The sequence below is a fragment of the Leptopilina heterotoma genome, unplaced genomic scaffold, assembly GCF_015476425.1.
Source record: "Leptopilina heterotoma isolate Lh14 unplaced genomic scaffold, ASM1547642v1 Lhet_92, whole genome shotgun sequence".
In the NCBI taxonomy this organism is placed as follows: Eukaryota; Metazoa; Arthropoda; class Insecta; order Hymenoptera; family Figitidae; genus Leptopilina; species Leptopilina heterotoma.
The window spans coordinates 2,586,405-2,606,943 of NW_025111199.1; the positions used below are offsets into that span (position 1 = coordinate 2,586,405).

Sequence of the window (20,539 nt, forward strand, 5' to 3'; positions counted from 1 at the left end):
CGAATATGGCCATGAAAAATTTTTTCCATCGGCCATTTTCCCGCTACCACCCCCTTACACCTGCTCCCGGGGGTTGGAATTTCAGTTTAAAAAAAAGTGGAGTAGGGTGTCTATTCCTATGTTTTTTGGGTCGCTAAAACCAAAAAAGACTACCAAAAACAAATTCTTCCCTCCCTTAACCCTCTACAACCCCCTTAACAACTGCTGGGTGAGGGGTCGAAATTCGAATTCTCACGAAAAGTCGATTACGGTGTCTAAACCTACGTTTTTTGGGTCGCTATAACCAAAAAAGACTACCAAAATCAAATCCTTTCCACCCTCAACCCCCAGCAATAATTTTTGATAATTAATATTCAATTTTCAATTTCCCAAAAATCCCACACAGCACATGATATTTCCTGAATACTTCCTGAATATTTCACTGAAAGATTGAAATATTTCATTGCAAGATTCAGGAAATATTTCTGCAAACAGGAAAATGTCCGCTTATGTGGGAATATTGACGCGAAAGTTGAGAAAATATTTCATTGAAATATTTTGGAAATATTCAACTGAAATGATGCGCACTGGTCGAACTCAGTTTCTATGGCCTGTAGAGTTGCGCAGTAGTTTTTGGCTTACTATATCCTATGGGTTTTAAAATATTTCAGAAAATTCCTATTGATTTGAGGTGTTTAACAAATTTTTCCATTTTTTGAAATATTTTCACAATATTGCAGAATCTTTATGTGTAATATTGCAGGAATATTTCAATGAAATATTTTCTCAATTTTCGCGTCAATATTCCTACATAAGCGGACATTTTCCTGTTTGCAGAAATATTTCCTGAATCTTGCAATGAAATATTTCAATCTTTCAGTGAAATATTCAGGAAGTATTCAGGAAATATCATGTGCTGTGTGGGATCGGTCCATTTTATTTTAAAAAAATTATTGCAGGGGGTTGTAGGGGGTTGAGGGTGGAAAGGATTTGATTTTTGTAGTCGTTTTTGGTTTCAGCGACCCAAAAAACATACATGAAAAGAAAAGGTCTGGAAGAGATATCCATAAAAATATTGTTGAGCAGAATATTGTTGTGTTATCAAATTCAATGGAAGAGACAACTTTCAGGATGGAAGCACTTTCAATATTCAATGGATGAGGGAGCCATATTATATTGTTGAATCAAATATGGATGTGACATCCATAGGCATGGTTGGGCTTACAATTCATGCTATTGATGTCACATCCATATTTGATTCAACAATATAATATGGCTCCCTCATCCATTGAATATTGAAAGGGTTTCCATCCTGAAAGTTGTCTCTTCCATTGAATTGGATAACACAACAATATTCTGCTCAACAATATTTTTATGGATATCTCTTCCAAAGCTTTTGTTTCCGTGTAGTAATTGTTATATTACTATTATTATTAAACGAATTCTTTTTATCAGTAAATGAAGAAATGTCAATAAATTTTTATAAACAGAGTAAAGGTAATTTACTATATAAATAATTAATAAAATTATCGCAAGTAAGGGTTCACGTGCATAATAAGGTGACAAATGCCATATTAAGTAAATGACGCGTATCCTCTTATTGCACGTAAGCCCGCAGTTAGTCTGAGTCGTTCATTTGTATTAAATATCTAAATAAAGTACAAGTATATTCAATTATATTTACTCTTTGATTAATAATTATGTTAATACATAATTCATTACTCTTCATCTTCAAGTACAAACATTCAAAGTTCTTTATAATTTTCAAATAATGTTTTATTATGTGTAAATTGTTATATCGAAGAGTGAAGATATACATATAAATGTTTGCTGTATTACTATAATTAGTTATTCAGTAGAAATTAGAAACTTGTAAAATTATGCGGAAGCTTATTCACGTATTTACAATTTAGTATTAAAAAGCGGTCGTTCATAAACTCGGTAGTCCCTTTTTTTAAATTTTGACCCCCCTCTTCACATGAAGAACACTGTACCGTGGTCAATACTTATGCCCTTGCCCCCTCAAAATAGGCTACGTGGTTTATGAACTAATCAAAACTACTTTATTGGTAAAAAGGAATTTAATTCCATTAAAAATGTTTGTATTTTTAAGGTTCCAACTTTGCGATTTGCTGACATACATATCCAGAGAAGAAATTATAATTTGTCGAAAAAAACGTTGGAAATTAAATCTACACAAGGTAAGAAAACAATTAATTAATCATTTCTTAAATTACTGCGTTTACAAATTTTTATTTAACATGATATTATGTTAAAAAGAAAAAACAAGCAAAGTTGTCAGCCAAGTTTTATCATTAATTGTTTTATTTTTGTTGGCATTTCATTAACAGTTTCTTTAACTTCATATAAGAAATAAAGTTTATTTGAGTGTTTTAATTTATATTCAAATTATATATAAATGCTTATGAGACTTTCCACACCAACAAACATATCGTCAAAATTCACAATTTTTTATTTGGATCGAACATTTTTTATCTTTTAGTACTAGTTGAAAAAGAGCTTCATGATTTTTTTCAAATTATTTTACCCACACAGAAAGAAAATTTGTTACAATATATGATAAAGCCGAAAGGAAATTTTAGTATTTTATTTTTCAAACGTAGGATATTTAGGGTTGATATCAAAGATTGATATAATTTTACGAATAGCTTTTAAAGTAACTATATTCAAGAAATTAAAAGTATTATTTCTTATTTTAAATTCAGAATTTTTTAATATTGATAAAAGTATACGAAAAACAGTAGCAACCAGTAGTGAGTAAGCAGACGCGCCACTTCATTATTTACAAAATTTATGCTAAAATTGAGAACGATTTTTTCGTAATTTGATAAAACTATTAACAAAAAATCAGAACTATAGTATATGGTCGTGACAGCAGACGACCAAACTCTTCGCCAAGTTAACTCCCTTTTTTACTCAATGATAGACAACAATGGATTTTCTAAATTTTCTTCTTAACATACATGGGGCGTTTCATATGAAAACGACATATGATATCTCAGATTTTTCTCATATTATCAGAATTGAGAGTGATTAGGGTCCTAATGAAGTATACTAAGTAACAATAAAAAATTATTTTTATTTTTCTAGATATTTGCATTAAAAAATTTTTATAACATTTTTTTATTTTAAAAATAACTTTTTCTTGCTTTGAGTTACAAAAAATTGTTCTGAACATTTTTTGTGCTCAAAATACTAAATTTTCAGAAAAAAATTACAAATAATAAAAATTATGAATTTTAGGTTAATTTGTTTAAACAATAAAATTTGTTTTTAGTATTTAAACCCTTTCTCCCTGTTTCTCAGGTCTGAAAAAAATCATTAATAATGTTGATAATATAATAAAACTTTCCTAAAATTTTTAGCTTAGCGTTATTTTTTGTTTTTGAGAAAAAAATTCCTAAAGCTTACAATGCAAGCGTGTGAAGAGGCGCCAATATTGGAGTTATTATTAAATAAGGAAAGAAATTTTGATTTGCACATTTAATATATTTTAAATATTTACTAATTTAACCCGGCGAGTATGTGGCGCGAAACTGTTACACCGACTATGTGGTGGGCATGACATACCCAGACTAAATTTTGCTTATAAATGTTACATATGGCTATATTAAGTTCATTTCTAGTATTATATTATAAAAAGGCATGTACTAAAATGTATTTTCTTAATTATTTATTTATTTATGATGACAAAATCAAGTCTTTGTCTTAATATTTATCATATGATTAAAAAAAAACAATAAAATATTTAAACTTTTATAAAATGAAATTTTCACTTTTATAAAGTGAGGACTTTAAACAATATAGAATAAGAAGTATAATACTGCTTTTTAGAGTATATTACGATTCAATTTTCTTTCATTTAAAGGCAAAAAAGTCTCCCATGTTGTGCACATATAGGCAAAATGTGTGGACGTCCACATGAAAAGGGCCCATATTGTCGGTTATAGTTTTCGAGATAATCGCAATTTAGTAATTTTTGAGCAAAATCTTAATTTTTTTTATTTTTTATTATCAATCTACATGTTTTGACAAGTCGAATCATGCGGCTTTTATTAATTTATCGATAATTTAACTGTTTGATTTCATTGGTTCTTTAGAAAAATGAAAAGGGCCCATATATTGTCGATCGTTTGCAAAAATAATCCGTATTTTAAAAATGGAGGTGTGGAAAAATTTAAAACCTCTTGATTTTTCATCTTTAAGGTGTCCTGGACTGTAAACAATTCTTATCTGAATAACTTTCCAGAAGAACCAGAGATATTGATGTTAGAGTCTTTTTTTCGTAATTGTCGAAATGATATTGCGTCAATTTTCTCATAATAGAGACTGTCAAAAAATTTTAAATACGTTTAATATCTATTCTTTTTCTTCAAATGACACAATAAAATTGTACCTAATCATTAATCTCGTAAAAAAATGGTTTTTTAATAGAAAAATTCTCTTTTTTAGAAAAGGGCCCATATTGTCGGTTTTTCGTATTTTCAAAATTAAGAGGAGGGGGGTGGTTTTAAAAATTTAAAACTTATTGGTTTTTAATCTTTTAGGTACCCTGGACTGTAAAAAATTCTCATCTGAATAACTTCCCAAAAGAACCAGAGATATTGATGTTAGAGTCTTTTTTCGTAATTGTCGAAATGAAAATTTAGGTATTGCATCATTTTTTTCATAATAGAGACTGTCAAAAAATTTTTAATAAATTTAATATATATTCTTTTTCTTCAAATTACACAATAAAATTGTATCTAATCATTAATCTTGTATAAAAATGGGTTTTAATAGAAAAATTTTCCTTTTTAGAAAAGGGCCAATATTGTCGATTTTTAGTACTTAAGTACGAAATTTTTTAAAATTAAGAGGGGGGATGGTTTTAAAAATTTAAAACCTGTTGGTTTTTTATCTTCAAGGTGCCCTGAACTGGAAACAATTCTTATCTGAATAACTTCCAAGAAGAACCAGAGATACAACAATTAGTTGGTATCGCTATCTTTAATTTCGTTTTTCTTAAAATGAGGTTTTTGGAGTCCTAAACTTTAAAATTCCATAACTCAGCGAATTTTTAACCAAAAAAGTTCTAAGATCACTCAAAATTTTCTAAATTTTGCCAGGAATACGCCCATATAGATAACTCGAATAGTGCCAAAATGGGCCCTTTTCATGTGGACGTCCACATGTTATGCCAAAATGAAGTTTACGTCCAAGTAATTTAAGACATAATTTGCACAACACTATCACCACATCACCATCTTCTCTTATGAACCCATAACTTCAGCTACTCGAAGTGCCAAAACGATATAGTGAAAATTTTTCGATTTAATAAGGTTTAAGTAAGTGTGGGGCATGACATGCCCAACCTCATACTCGCCGGGTTAACAAAAAATGTATTTAAATGTTCGAAAAAAGACCTTTGCCTTTCCCTTCCCTGTTAGGTACAACCATTTCATTACTTTCAAAAACGTGAAATAATTTCATGTAATTTTTAACTGCAATTTATTTACATTCCTAAATATTAAAGGAATAAAAAATAACAGGAAACGAAAGGATGCTTCGAACTGATTTTATTTAACAGTATAACTGGTATGAATATAATTGGTTTTCTTTAGATTATTTTAAAAAATTCAATTTTTACAAATCAGTACTAACCCAATAATGCAAAAAATTATTATTCTTATTCGACACAAAATTAATATTTTACAAAGAATAAAAACACTTTTAAAAAAGGTTAAAAATATAATAATCTTTGTAATAATTAAAATAAAACATTTTTTCATTAGGAATGAAAAAATGGTTACAATTAACAATTGCAAACATTGAAAGGTTGATAATAGATTATAATGAGTATTAATCCGATAATATTCAGTATGATCTTCTTTTTCTATAATCCTAATTGTATAATTCATGTTTCTCCGTGTACAAACGATCCTATTGGAATCGATCAACTAAATTATGTTCAATTATGTTCAAGTATTGAGTGGAGCGTTTAGGAATTGAGTGAAGCTCTGAGCCAATACGGATTCGAGTAAAAACCGTATTGGGACGTTTGACTCAATCTTTTTTTCATCCGCCGAATACGGTCTTATTTTAGCATTAAAATTAAAATCACAAGACCAGAGTACACATTATAAATTGAAAGCACAATTGTCCTGGAATGTAAAAATGACGATTTCGATAAGAAACAGTGAATATTTGTTAAAAATTGTTAATTGGTAAAAGCAAAGTTTGACAAGCACGACTGAATTTACCATGTGAATAAATGAAGTGGTAAGTTTAAATGGACGAAAAGAAATCTACTGTTATTGACAGAAAGTTCCTAGAGAATTGTAAAACAATGAAATTTCATTGTTTGTTGAATTTACCACAATTCTCTAGGAACTTTCTGTCGGTAACAGTAGATTTTTTTAGTCCATTTCGTCCATTTAAACTTACCGCTTCATTTATTCACATGGTAAATTCAGTCGCGCTTGTCAAACTTTGCTTTTACCAATTTTTAACAAAAAATATTCACTGTTTCTTATCGAAATCGGCATTTTCACATTCCAGGACAATTGTGCTTTCAATTTATAATGTGTACTCTGGTTATGTTATTATTATTAATTTTAATGCTAAAATAAGACCGTATTCGGCGGATGAAAAAAAGATTAAGTCAAACGTCCCAATACGGTTTTTACTCAAATCCGTATTGGCTCAGAGCTTCACTCAATTCCTAAACACTCCACTCAATACTTTCTTTTTTACTAGGTACTACAACGTTTAAATTTTATTATTGTTATTCCTCTGCTAACGACATAAAAAAATCTTTTGAATTTAAAATAAAATCACTCGTTGGTCTTCTTAAATTTTCGGGGGCAGCATACCGTTTTTTGTTAAATTATTAAATATTTAAAATATATTAAATGTACAAATTACCATTTTTATCCTTTATCAATAATAACTCCAATATTGGCAATTTTTAACACCTGGCGGACAGCTCCTCGCTGAGCGGAGCGCTTGCACTGTAATCTTTAGGAATTTTTTTCTCGAAAACAAAAAATAACGCCAAGCTAAAAATTTCAGGAAAGTTTTATTATATTATCAACATTATTCATGATTTTTTTCAGACCTAAGAAACAGGGAGAAAAGGTTTAAATACTAAAAACAAATTTTATTGTTTAAACAAATTAACCTAAAATTCATAATTTTTATTTTTAGTAATTTTTTTCTCAAAGTTTAGTATTTTGAGCACAAAAAATGTTCAGAACAATTTTTTGTAACTCAAAGCAAGAAAAAGTTATTTTCAAAATAAAAAAATGTTACAAAAATTTTTTAATGCAAATATCTAGAAAAATAAAAATAATTTTTTATTGTTACTTAGTATACTTCATTAGGACCCTAATCACTCTCAATTCTGATAATATGAGAAAAATCTGAGACATCATACGTCGTTTTCATATGAAACGCCCCACATACACACACACTACACATATAAAGCATTGAGAATTCACATCGGCAAACACACACTAACGACGAAACGCATACATAAACACAGTGTATAAGACTTCGCATACAAATACATAATTCACGATACTACGGAAGCTTCTACGCGCCACCCTGCGGCACTCACTCGCTTTACGAGGCACAAGGCAAATGTCGTTTGAAGCACCCTGCTAGTGAATGCCTTGTACGATGCCTCGGTGTGTGCCTCGTAGGGTGCCTTGATGCGTGCTTTGTGCGACCAGTAGTAGACCAGTGTTTTGAAATTTTAAACGGCTTTAAATGTAAATCAGAATTCTCAAAAAAAAAATTTGACTAGTTCAGGTTAAATTAATAGCTAATTGCTGTTAATATTTTTAAATTAAAAAGTGTAAATTTTAGAATAATTGAAGGGTGGCATGACAAAAGGGAGTCAGCAACAATTTTTCGAAATTGAGATATTTTTAGAAAAAAATCAGGTAAATTCTTTTACACAGTTCTGTAAAAGGATTTTCTTGTAAATTGTTTTTTAAACTCGTTTTTAATAAAAATAAGAATAAGACAATAGCCTACATATTTTTACTTACAATGCAATTCAGTTAAAAAACAAAAGAAATGAATATTATTATGAATAGATTAATATCGTTAAAAATATTTATTTCTTTTTTATATCATTAAATATATATTAAATTTCTCTGAAAAACTGTATGTCTATTTAGAAATAATTTTTATTCTTTATCTAATTTTCAATAATTTAAATATTATTCTTCTGTTAATTTTTAAATATTCCTGTTTGTATTTTGTAGGATAATGAAAAGGCCTAGATACGGTTATTTTATATGATGTTTATTTTATAATCCCGACTAGTTTCGAACCATATGGTTCCTCATCAGGGGATGAACAATTTTACAGAAAATTATCCAAATATTGGACACATCATAAAAAGATTTCAAAAAGGATTAAAATATCTGAAAAAAATAATTAAAATTGTTTTAATTTTAATTTAAAAAGATTTTATGAGGTTATGTTTTAATTTGTGAAAAAAAATGAAAAAGTTTCTTACCCTTTAGAAGAACATTACAAGTATAGAAAAGGAAAAAAAATTTTTTATTGTAAAAAAAAAAAAAAAAAAAAAAAAAAAAAAAAAAAAAAAAAAAAAAAAAAAAAAAAAAAAAAAATTTTTTAAAAAAAAAAAAAAAAACATTTTATATTAAACAATTTAATTAATTTTATAAATTTTGTAGAAACACATTTTTTGCAAAAAATGTGCTTCTATGAACAGAGAGTTATGACAGAGAGGTTGGGTTGTGTATTAGGGTCCAGGTATGATAGGTAAAGTAGATTTCTATGTTATTAAACTTTTTAAATTATGTTTTAAAATAAGTAATTAAATTATAGTATATTTTATCTAGATTGTCAATATCTGTTCTATAATTAATACTATTAGTATTATTTTTTATATAGAACATTTCCAAATTTTTTCTTTTCCAGTTATTTATTTCAATTTGTAAAATATTTGTATTGTCAAAATCAAAAGAATGTTTATTATCAAAAGTATGATTAGTTAAAGCATTAATATTTTGGTTGTGAGTGACATATCGTTTATGTTCTTTTATTCTAGTTTTAAGATGTCTTAAGGTTTCTCCGATATAACAACTATCACAATCTTTGCATTGAATTTTATATACACATCCAACTCTCTGAAATTTCTCTGTTGGATCTTTAAATTTTGGAAAAATACAGTTTTTTAAATTATTAGAGTTAGTGAAAACTAATTTAAATTTATGTTGTTTAAATATATTAAAAAATATTTCATCAAAATTTTGAATATAAGGTATACTTATAATTTTTTCAATTGGAAAATTGTTGTTATTTATTTTTCTATGTAAGTTATTGGTAAGAGCATTATACCTCTGTGAAATCTTTCTATTTAACAGATCTATTGGGTATCCATTAAGTAGCAATGTTTTTTTAACAATGTTAAGATTTTCAAGATGAAATTGTTGATCTGACAATTTAATAGCCCTATCAACTAGAGTGTATATAATACCTATTTTATAACTTAGAGGGTGGTGTGAATAGAAATTCATATATCTGCCCGTCCATATAGATTTACGAAACCAATTTGTTTCAATAAAATTATTACTGTCAATTGAAAGGGAAAGATCTAGAAAGTTAATTTTATTATTGTTAGATAACTCTAAAGTAAATTTTAAATGTTTATCGATAGAATTGAATCTACATAATATATCGTCCACCTTATTTGAAGGTGCACAAATTAATGTATCATCAATATATCGAAAATAAAAAATAATTTTATATTTGATTTTGTTTAAAATTTTATCCTCAATACCCTCCATGACAATATTAGCCGCACTTGAGGATATTGGAGAACCCATTGGTAAACCAAATATTTGTTTATAAAATTCTCCTTGGAATTGACAGTATGCCGAATTTAAACATAAATTTAAAGCTTCAAGAAAATCATCCTGCGAGAAGTTTGTGTGTTTTTCAATTTCTGACCATTTGCTTTTAATAGTGTTGTTGATTAGTGTCCAAGATATGTTTGTATACATGGAAACAACATCAAGTGAAAAGATTGTAAAATTTGGAGGAATAAAAATATTATTAAGTTTATTTTTAAAATCCCAGCTGTCTTTAATATAGTGATTATTTTCGGTATTTAGGGATTTTTTTAAAATGTTAGCTATAAGTTTTGATAGATTATATATTGGATTACCTATGAAAGATGTAATTGGTCTCATAGGGATGTTATTTTTATGTAATTTTGGTAATCCATAAAATTTTGGAGCAACACCATTTGTGCAATTGAGAAATTTATATGTGTTTTTTTCAAAGTATTTTTTATTTAAAAAAGATTTTAAAAGATTTCGTAAACAATTTTGAATGGAGATTGTAGGATCAGAATTCAATTTTTTATAAGTAGTCGTATCAGTTAAAAGATTAAGTGTTTTCGAAATATAATCATTTTTTGTTATAATAACAGTTTTGTTACATTTATCGGCAGTGGTTACAACAATATTTTTATTAGAGTTTAAAAATTTTTTTGTTTCGTTAATTTTATTAATTAGATTTACTTGAGTACAATTAAAAGTAGTTTTATTAAGTATTAAATTTTGCAACCAGTAAGATATATTCCCTCTGATAGTATTTTTAGTATCAGAGGGAATATTCCTTATGCCATATTCTACATTTGAAATTATAGTGGGGATTGGTATTTGCTTTGAAGAATATGGAAAACCAAAATTACCTCCTAGAGCTAAAATGTCAGAGACATTTTTAGGAATGTTTAATGGAGTTAAATTTTCAATCCAATTTTGATTAGTTTTTATTTTAATAATTTGTTGACTTTTTAATTTTTCGATTTTAAGTTTTGAAGAATTCTTTAGTTTAATTTGATATTTATTAAGATTTAAGTAAACTTGTTTTTTTAAAAATGTAAAAAAATCATTATTAGTTAATTGTAAAATTTTAATGTTAAAAAAATGTAAATTTTTATATAAATATTTAATCTCACTTGATATGTCAGAAAGTTCTAATTTTAAAATTTTCCTTCCGAAAAATTGAGTATTAGTTTCTAAACCATCGCAGCATGATTTTGAGAAAAAACGAAAATTCAAAAACGTGTTATTAACAATATGATCTGGCAAGATACATAAATTTTTACATACATAGAGAAATTTCCTTTGGTTCTTCCTTCGAGCGATCCTATAATTAAGTTTAATCCAATTTTTAATTTCATTCAGAGTGTGTTGTCCAAATTGATGGAGAATTCGTTCGTAAAATTCTTTATTCATGTTGATTGATGTAGAGTCTTATTGGTTTTAAGGCCAGTGTATAATAGTAGTTTTTGTTTGTTTGACCGTATTATATATTTTGTAGGATAATGAAAAGGCCTAGATACGGTTATTTTATATGATGTTTATTTTATAATCCCGACTAGTTTCGAACCATATGGTTCCTCATCAGGGGATGAACAATTTTACAGAAAATTATCCAAATATTGGACACATCATAAAAAGATTTCAAAAAGGATTAAAATATCTGAAAAAAATAATTAAAATTGTTTTAATTTTAATTTAAAAAGATTTTATGAGGTTATGTTTTAATTTGTGAAAAAAAATGAAAAAGTTTCTTACCCTTTAGAAGAACATTACAAGTATAGAAAAGGAAAAAAAATTTTTTATTGTAAAAAAAAAAAAAAAAAAAAAAAAAAAAAAAAAAAAAAAAAAAAAAAAAAAAAAAAAAAAAAAAAATTTTTTTAAAAAAAAACATTTTATATTAAACAATTTAATTAATTTTATAAATTTTGTAGAAACACATTTTTTGCAAAAAATGTGCTTCTATGAACAGAGAGTTATGACAGAGAGGTTGGGTTGTGTATTAGGGTCCAGGTATGATAGGTAAAGTAGATTTCTATGTTATTAAACTTTTTAAATTATGTTTTAAAATAAGTAATTAAATTATAGTATATTTTATCTAGATTGTCAATATCTGTTCTATAATTAATACTATTAGTATTATTTTTTATATAGAACATTTCCAAATTTTTTCTTTTCCAGTTATTTATTTCAATTTGTAAAATATTTGTATTGTCAAAATCAAAAGAATGTTTATTATCAAAAGTATGATTAGTTAAAGCATTAATATTTTGGTTGTGAGTGACATATCGTTTATGTTCTTTTATTCTAGTTTTAAGATGTCTTAAGGTTTCTCCGATATAACAACTATCACAATCTTTGCATTGAATTTTATATACACATCCAACTCTCTGAAATTTCTCTGTTGGATCTTTAAATTTTGGAAAAATACAGTTTTTTAAATTATTAGAGTTAGTGAAAACTAATTTAAATTTATGTTGTTTAAATATATTAAAAAATATTTCATCAAAATTTTGAATATAAGGTATACTTATAATTTTTTCAATTGGAAAATTGTTGTTATTTATTTTTCTATGTAAGTTATTGGTAAGAGCATTATACCTCTGTGAAATCTTTCTATTTAACAGATCTATTGGGTATCCATTAAGTAGCAATGTTTTTTTAACAATGTTAAGATTTTCAAGATGAAATTGTTGATCTGACAATTTAATAGCCCTATCAACTAGAGTGTATATAATACCTATTTTATAACTTAGAGGGTGGTGTGAATAGAAATTCATATATCTGCCCGTCCATATAGATTTACGAAACCAATTTGTTTCAATAAAATTATTACTGTCAATTGAAAGGGAAAGATCTAGAAAGTTAATTTTATTATTGTTAGATAACTCTAAAGTAAATTTTAAATGTTTATCGATAGAATTGAATCTACATAATATATCGTCCACCTTATTTGAAGGTGCACAAATTAATATATCATCAATATATCGAAAATAAAAAATAATTTTATATTTGATTTTGTTTAAAATTTTATCCTCAATACCCTCCATGACAATATTAGCCGCACTTGAGGATATTGGAGAACCCATTGGTAAACCAAATATTTGTTTATAAAATTCTCCTTGGAATTGACAGTATGCCGAATTTAAACATAAATTTAAAGCTTCAAGAAAATCATCCTGCGAGAAGTTTGTGTGTTTTTCAATTTCTGACCATTTGCTTTTAATAGTGTTGTTGATTAGTGTCCAAGATATGTTTGTATACATGGAAACAACATCAAGTGAAAAGATTGTAAAATTTGGAGGAATAAAAATATTATTAAGTTTATTTTTAAAATCCCAGCTGTCTTTAATATAGTGATTATTTTCGGTATTTAGGGATTTTTTTAAAATGTTAGCTATAAGTTTTGATAGATTATATATTGGATTACCTATGAAAGATGTAATTGGTCTCATAGGGATGTTATTTTTATGTAATTTTGGTAATCCATAAAATTTTGGAGCAACACCATTTGTGCAATTGAGAAATTTATATGTGTTTTTTTCAAAGTATTTTTTATTTAAAAAAGATTTTAAAAGATTTCGTAAACAATTTTGAATGGAGATTGTAGGATCAGAATTCAATTTTTTATAAGTAGTCGTATCAGTTAAAAGATTAAGTGTTTTCGAAATATAATCATTTTTTGTTATAATAACAGTTTTGTTACATTTATCGGCAGTGGTTACAACAATATTTTTATTAGAGTTTAAAAATTTTTTTGTTTCGTTAATTTTATTAATTAGATTTACTTGAGTACAATTAAAAGTAGTTTTATTAAGTATTAAATTTTGCAACCAGTAAGATATATTCCCTCTGATAGTATTTTTAGTATCAGAGGGAATATTCCTTATGCCATATTCTACATTTGAAATTATAGTGGGGATTGGTATTTGCTTTGAAGAATATGGAAAACCAAAATTACCTCCTAGAGCTAAAATGTCAGAGACATTTTTAGGAATGTTTAATGGAGTTAAATTTTCAATCCAATTTTGATTAGTTTTTATTTTAATAATTTGTTGACTTTTTAATTTTTCGATTTTAAGTTTTGAAGAATTCTTTAGTTTAATTTGATATTTATTAAGATTTAAGTAAACTTGTTTTTTTAAAAATGTAAAAAAATCATTATTAGTTAATTGTAAAATTTTAATGTTAAAAAAATGTAAATTTTTATATAAATATTTAATCTCACTTGATATGTCAGAAAGTTCTAATTTTAAAATTTTCCTTCCGAAAAATTGAGTATTAGTTTCTAAACCATCGCAGCATGATTTTGAGAAAAAACGAAAATTCAAAAACGTGTTATTAACAATATGATCTGGCAAGATACATAAATTTTTACATACATAGAGAAATTTCCTTTGGTTCTTCCTTCGAGCGATCCTATAATTAAGTTTAATCCAATTTTTAATTTCATTCAGAGTGTGTTGTCCAAATTGATGGAGAATTCGTTCGTAAAATTCTTTATTCATGTTGATTGATGTAGAGTCTTATTGGTTTTAAGGCCAGTGTATAATAGTAGTTTTTGTTTGTTTGACCGTATTATATATTTTGTAGGATAATGAAAAGGCCTAGATACGGTTATTTTATATGATGTTTATTTTATAATCCCGACTAGTTTCGAACCATATGGTTCCTCATCAGGGGATGAACAATTTTACAGAAAATTATCCAAATATTGGACACATCATAAAAAGATTTCAAAAAGGATTAAAATATCTGAAAAAAATAATTAAAATTGTTTTAATTTTAATTTAAAAAGATTTTATGAGGTTATGTTTTAATTTGTGAAAAAAAATGAAAAAGTTTCTTACCCTTTAGAAGAACATTACAAGTATAGAAAAGGAAAAAAATTTTTTATTGTAAAAAAAAAAAAAAAAAAAAAAAAAAAAAAAAAATTTTTTTTAAAAAAAAACATTTTATATTAAACAATTTAATTAATTTTATAAATTTTGTAGAAACACATTTTTTGCAAAAAATGTGCTTCTATGAACAGAGAGTTATGACAGAGAGGTTGGGTTGTGTATTAGGGTCCAGGTATGATAGGTAAAGTAGATTTCTATGTTATTAAACTTTTTAAATTATGTTTTAAAATAAGTAATTAAATTATAGTATATTTTATCTAGATTGTCAATATCTGTTCTATAATTAATACTATTAGTATTATTTTTTATATAGAACATTTCCAAATTTTTTCTTTTCCAGTTATTTATTTCAATTTGTAAAATATTTGTATTGTCAAAATCAAAAGAATGTTTATTATCAAAAGTATGATTAGTTAAAGCATTAATATTTTGGTTGTGAGTGACATATCGTTTATGTTCTTTTATTCTAGTTTTAAGATGTCTTAAGGTTTCTCCGATATAACAACTATCACAATCTTTGCATTGAATTTTATATACACATCCAACTCTCTGAAATTTCTCTGTTGGATCTTTAAATTTTGGAAAAATACAGTTTTTTAAATTATTAGAGTTAGTGAAAACTAATTTAAATTTATGTTGTTTAAATATATTAAAAAATATTTCATCAAAATTTTGAATATAAGGTATACTTATAATTTTTTCAATTGGAAAATTGTTGTTATTTATTTTTCTATGTAAGTTATTGGTAAGAGCATTATACCTCTGTGAAATCTTTCTATTTAACAGATCTATTGGGTATCCATTAAGTAGCAATGTTTTTTTAACAATGTTAAGATTTTCAAGATGAAATTGTTGATCTGACAATTTAATAGCCCTATCAACTAGAGTGTATATAATACCTATTTTATAACTTAGAGGGTGGTGTGAATAGAAATTCATATATCTGCCCGTCCATATAGATTTACGAAACCAATTTGTTTCAATAAAATTATTACTGTCAATTGAAAGGGAAAGATCTAGAAAGTTAATTTTATTATTGTTAGATAACTCTAAAGTAAATTTTAAATGTTTATCGATAGAATTGAATCTACATAATATATCGTCCACCTTATTTGAAGGTGCACAAATTAATATATCATCAATATATCGAAAATAAAAAATAATTTTATATTTGATTTTGTTTAAAATTTTATCCTCAATACCCTCCATGACAATATTAGCCGCACTTGAGGATATTGGAGAACCCATTGGTAAACCAAATATTTGTTTATAAAATTCTCCTTGGAATTGACAGTATGCCGAATTTAAACATAAATTTAAAGCTTCAAGAAAATCATCCTGCGAGAAGTTTGTGTGTTTTTCAATTTCTGACCATTTGCTTTTAATAGTGTTGTTGATTAGTGTCCAAGATATGTTTGTATACATGGAAACAACATCAAGTGAAAAGATTGTAAAATTTGGAGGAATAAAAATATTATTAAGTTTATTTTTAAAATCCCAGCTGTCTTTAATATAGTGATTATTTTCGGTATTTAGGGATTTTTTTAAAATGTTAGCTATAAGTTTTGATAGATTATATATTGGATTACCTATGAAAGATGTAATTGGTCTCATAGGGATGTTATTTTTATGTAATTTTGGTAATCCATAAAATTTTGGAGCAACACCATTTGTGCAATTGAGAAATTTATATGTGTTTTTTTCAAAGTATTTTTTATTTAAAAAAGATTTTAAAAGATTTCGTAAACAATTTTGAATGGAGATTGTAGGATCAGAATTCAATTTTTTATAAGTATAATTAATTAATTAATTAATTATTTTATAATTTTGATGAAATATTTTTTAATATATTTAAACAACATAAATTTAAATTAGTTTTCACTAACTCTAATAATTTAAAAAACTGTATTTTTCCAAAATTTAAAGATCCAACAGAGAAATTTCAGAGAGTTGGATGTGTATATAAAATTCAATGCAAAGATTGTGATAGTTGTTATATCGGAGAAACCTTAAGACATCTTAAAACTAGAATAAAAGAACATAAACGATATGTCACTCACAACCAAAATATTAATGCTTTAACTAATCATACTTTTGATAATAAACATTCTTTTGATTTTGACAATACAAATATTTTACAAATTGAAATAAATAACTGGAAAAGAAAAAATTTGGAAATGTTCTATATAAAAAATAATACTAATAGTATTAATTATAGAACAGATATTGACAATCTAGATAAAATATACTATAATTTAATTACTTATTTTAAAACATAATTTAAAAAGTTTAATAACATAGAAATCTACTTTACCTATCATACCTGGACCCTAATACACAACCCAACCTCTCTGTCATAACTCTCTGTTCATAGAAGCACATTTTTTGCAAAAAATGTGTTTCTACAAAATTTATAAAATTAATTAAATTGTTTAATATAAAATGTTTTTTTTTTAAAAAAATTTTTTTTTTTTTTTTTTTTTTTTTTTTTTTTTTTTTTTTACAATAAAAAATTTTTTTTCCTTTTCTATACTTGTAATGTTCTTCTAAAGGGTAAGAAACTTTTTCATTTTTTTTCACAAATTAAAACATAACCTCATAAAATCTTTTTAAATTAAAATTAAAACAATTTTAATTATTTTTTTCAGATATTTTAATCCTTTTTGAAATCTTTTTATGATGTGTCCAATATTTGGATAATTTTCTGTAAAATTGTTCATCCCCTGATGAGGAACCATATGGTTCGAAACTAGTCGGGATTATAAAATAAACATCATATAAAATAACCGTATCTAGGCCTTTTCATTATCCTACAAAATATATAATACGGTCAAACAAACAAAAACTACTATTCCTGTTTGTAGTTTACATTTGATAATTTCTATACTTTTTACTTTCAAAAGTTAACATTAAATTAACAATTTTCTTGAAAACAAACAACTTTTTCAAAGCAAACTTTTTTGCATTCAATTCGTCATTTCAATATTAAAAAACTAATTTTTCAGTTTTTCTTTAAACTGTATATTTTTTAACAATTATAATTTTATAACAAAATATGCGCATTTGACGTAACCACAAAATAGTACACTTTTACTTATTTTTCTCACTAATATGTAGGTTGTAGGTTTATCTTCATAAATTTTATTTCTACTGATTGAGCGAAATAGTATTTCCAAACGGTTTTTTTTAGATTTTTTTTTAATGATCAGAAAAAATTTTTAATGTGTTATTTTCGTTTCCTGTAAAATCGTTAAATTGTTGCTTGACCATTTTTGTCATGCCACCCTTCAATTACAAATTTTGTTGAATCTTGTTTTAGATTGTAGTGAGGGTGTTGAAATGTTTCTTTTACTTGAGTATAAAATGTCAAGGTTATGTTTTCACCATTTTCACCTACCAAAAAAGTTATTTATGACAAGCTGCAAGTACGATTCAATATATTTTTATATATGAGGATTGAATTCAATAATTATTCAAGATGTACATATTTGCTTAAAATTTTTAAGACAACTAGAGGTTATATAACCTATCTCTCAAGTAAAAATACATTTCAACACCCTCACTACAATCCAAAAAAAGATTCAACAAAATTTGTAATTATTCTAAAATTTACACTTTTTAATTTAAAAATATTAACAGCAATTAGTTATTAATTTAACCTGAACTAGTCAAATTTTTTTTTTGAGAATTCTGATTTACATTTAAAGCCGTTTAAAATTTCAAAACACTGGTCTACTACTGGTCGCACAAAGCACGCATCGAGGCACCCTACGAGGCACACACCGAGGCATCGTACAAGGCATTCACTAGCAGGGTGCTTCAAACGACATTTGCCTTGTGCCTCGTAAAGCGAGTGAGTGCCGCAGGGTGGCGCGTAGAAGCTTCCGTACGATACTGTGGAAATATGTGAGCTGTCTTATATACTAATAACAGACAGATTTTTCTGCGCTTGTGAGATAAGTGAAAATATATTTAAAAATGTTTGAAACCAAAAATAAAAATTATAATTAATTAATAAAATATCAAACATTGTATTATTTTTTGAAGAACAATTTTTATTGAACACCTTCAAAATAACACTGATAAATAGTTAACGCCGTACAGACGTAATGGATCGTAGTGACGCGATGTGGCGGATTTGCTACTGCTCGTTCAGAGTCGGTTAATTCAGGCAAACTTATTCATTCAACTTCGACAATTCTCGTCAATTTTTCCTTTTCATTTTTCGTGAATTTTCATATCAACTTTATAAAAATTTGAAACTATTACGGACTTAAATAGAATTCTAATTACGGAGTTTGAAATATTTAATTATAATACTTCTTAAAGGGCGGTAGAATAAATAAGTTTTTCTTCATTGCTAATTAATAATATATTATTATTTATTAAATAAATGTTCATATAAAAAAATTAAATTTAATACAAAATCGTGCTTACCGCATCCGAGAAATATCTAATGTCGGTAAGTTAGAGTAACAAGGAATTATCAAATTCTAACCTTTTTTCAGTGTGAATAAATTCTTTGAACAAAATTATCCTTTTTTTCTTAAAACTTCATTTCCCTTATAAATTTAGCTTTGTTTTACTTTGAAAATTCATTTCTATTATCTACATTTACTTTAAAATAGTGTTATATTAATAAAAATGCTTTAAAAGTCACCTCGTATACAAGCATCTATACACTTCTCATTACGGAAAAGGCTCGTATGAGAGATTTCTCATATTTCTCATACGAGCTACCGAGCTCGTATACGAACTCCGCGGTCCGTGTATCGAATTTTTTTTACTGGGTAAATGTGCCCAGAATGCCAAGAATAAAAAATCGTCCAATTTGTCTAAAACTTGTTACTCAGGGGTTTTCGGGGTCGCTGATTACGAATCTGATGTCGGTATTTCAGAATTCAAAATGGCGTACTCCAATATGGCGGACGGCTTTTAAAAATTAATCCAAATTACCTGAAATTTGATACTCGGGGGTTTTTGGGGTCGCTGATTACGAATCTGATGTCGGTTTTTCAAAATTCAAGATGGCGATCCAATATGGCGGACGGATTTTTAAAAATTGATCAAAATTACATGAAATTTGTTACTCGGGGGGTTTTGGGGTCCCTGACTACGAATATGATGATGGTTTTTCAAAATTTAAAATGGCGGATCCAATATGGCGGACATTTTTTTTAAATTTTTGATTCGCTTGAAAATTATCATTGGGGGTTTTCGGGGTCGCTGATGACGAATCGGATGTCTGTTTTTAAAAATTCAAAATGTCGGATCCAATATGGCGGACATTTTTTAAAAAAAAAATTTTGTTTTTATCATAAAAGCAGAACAAATTTTATAAATGCTGGTTTCATAGAACAGCTATAAAGAGAGTGCAAAAATTCAAATTCCATTGAAATGTCCTAACGCATTTCACCTTTCCAATAAGTTCATGGGTGAAGTCGATCTCCACGGTATGCCATATTGGATCCGCAATTTTAAATTTTGAAAAACTGACATCGGATTCGTCATCAGCGACCCTGAAAACCCCCGAATGATAATTTTCAAGCGAATCCAAATTTTTTAAAAAAAATGTCTGCCATATTGGATCCGCCATTTTGGATTTTGAAAAATTATCATCACATTCAAATACAACAAAATATTATCATCATAATTATGATTAATATTATCATATTAATCATAATATCATATCATCATAATATCTTTTATTATCATCATATTCGTAATCAGCGATCCCGACAACCCCCGAGTAACAAATTTCAGGTAAATTGGATCAATTTTTAAAAA

At 26.5% G+C, this 20,539-nt stretch overlaps 3 protein-coding genes and 1 long non-coding RNA gene across 7 annotated transcripts in view; 1 reads left to right on the plus strand and 3 right to left on the minus strand.

The window, feature by feature from the left end:
• The window catches only part of LOC122511980 (ankyrin-1-like), a 42,736-nt gene that overhangs the window by 16,621 nt on the left and 5,576 nt on the right, over window positions 1-20,539 (plus strand). Inside the window, exon 2 of one of the 2 annotated variants that reach the window (XM_043627580.1) lies at window positions 2,093-2,180. The gene's annotated coding sequence lies outside the window, so the exon portion shown is untranslated. Of the gene's footprint in view, window positions 1-1,978; window positions 2,181-20,539 lie in introns of those variants that run through there. The other variant, XM_043627581.1, reaches the window with a different exon arrangement.
• LOC122511981 lies at window positions 8,255-8,563 on the minus strand. Its single transcript, XR_006302578.1, has 2 exons — window positions 8,513-8,563; window positions 8,255-8,417 (listed from the first exon to the last, which is right to left on the minus strand). It is a non-coding gene; the product is annotated as an uncharacterized LOC122511981 (long non-coding RNA).
• LOC122511978 lies at window positions 8,641-11,660 on the minus strand. Of its 2 annotated transcripts, none has more exons than XM_043627575.1 (2): window positions 11,610-11,660; window positions 8,641-11,514 (listed from the first exon to the last, which is right to left on the minus strand). In XM_043627575.1, exon 2 carries the CDS (start codon window positions 11,265-11,267, stop codon window positions 8,817-8,819), a length of 2,451 nt encoding a protein of 816 aa, XP_043483510.1. In that variant the 5' UTR covers window positions 11,268-11,514; window positions 11,610-11,660; the 3' UTR covers window positions 8,641-8,816. The 2 variants fall into 2 exon arrangements, with proteins under 2 accessions (XP_043483510.1, XP_043483512.1); XM_043627577.1 differs by lacking the exon at window positions 11,610-11,660 and having other exon boundaries at window positions 8,641-10,609; window positions 10,646-11,570.
• Window positions 11,734-14,745, minus strand: LOC122511979. 2 transcript variants are annotated; one of them, XM_043627578.1, is made up of 2 exons: window positions 14,702-14,745; window positions 11,734-14,606 (listed from the first exon to the last, which is right to left on the minus strand). In XM_043627578.1, exon 2 carries the CDS (start codon window positions 14,357-14,359, stop codon window positions 11,909-11,911), a length of 2,451 nt encoding a protein of 816 aa, XP_043483513.1. In that variant the 5' UTR covers window positions 14,360-14,606; window positions 14,702-14,745; the 3' UTR covers window positions 11,734-11,908. The 2 variants fall into 2 exon arrangements, with proteins under 2 accessions (XP_043483513.1, XP_043483514.1); XM_043627579.1 differs by lacking the exon at window positions 14,702-14,745 and having other exon boundaries at window positions 11,734-13,701; window positions 13,738-14,662.

What these genes read in the sequence shown, in the direction of transcription:
- LOC122511979 (XM_043627578.1), bottom strand. Translation starts at nt 14,359, where the DNA reads ATGAATAAAGAATTTTACGAACGAATTCTCCATCAATTTGGACAACAC.
- LOC122511978 (XM_043627575.1), bottom strand. Translation starts at nt 11,267, where the DNA reads ATGAATAAAGAATTTTACGAACGAATTCTCCATCAATTTGGACAACAC.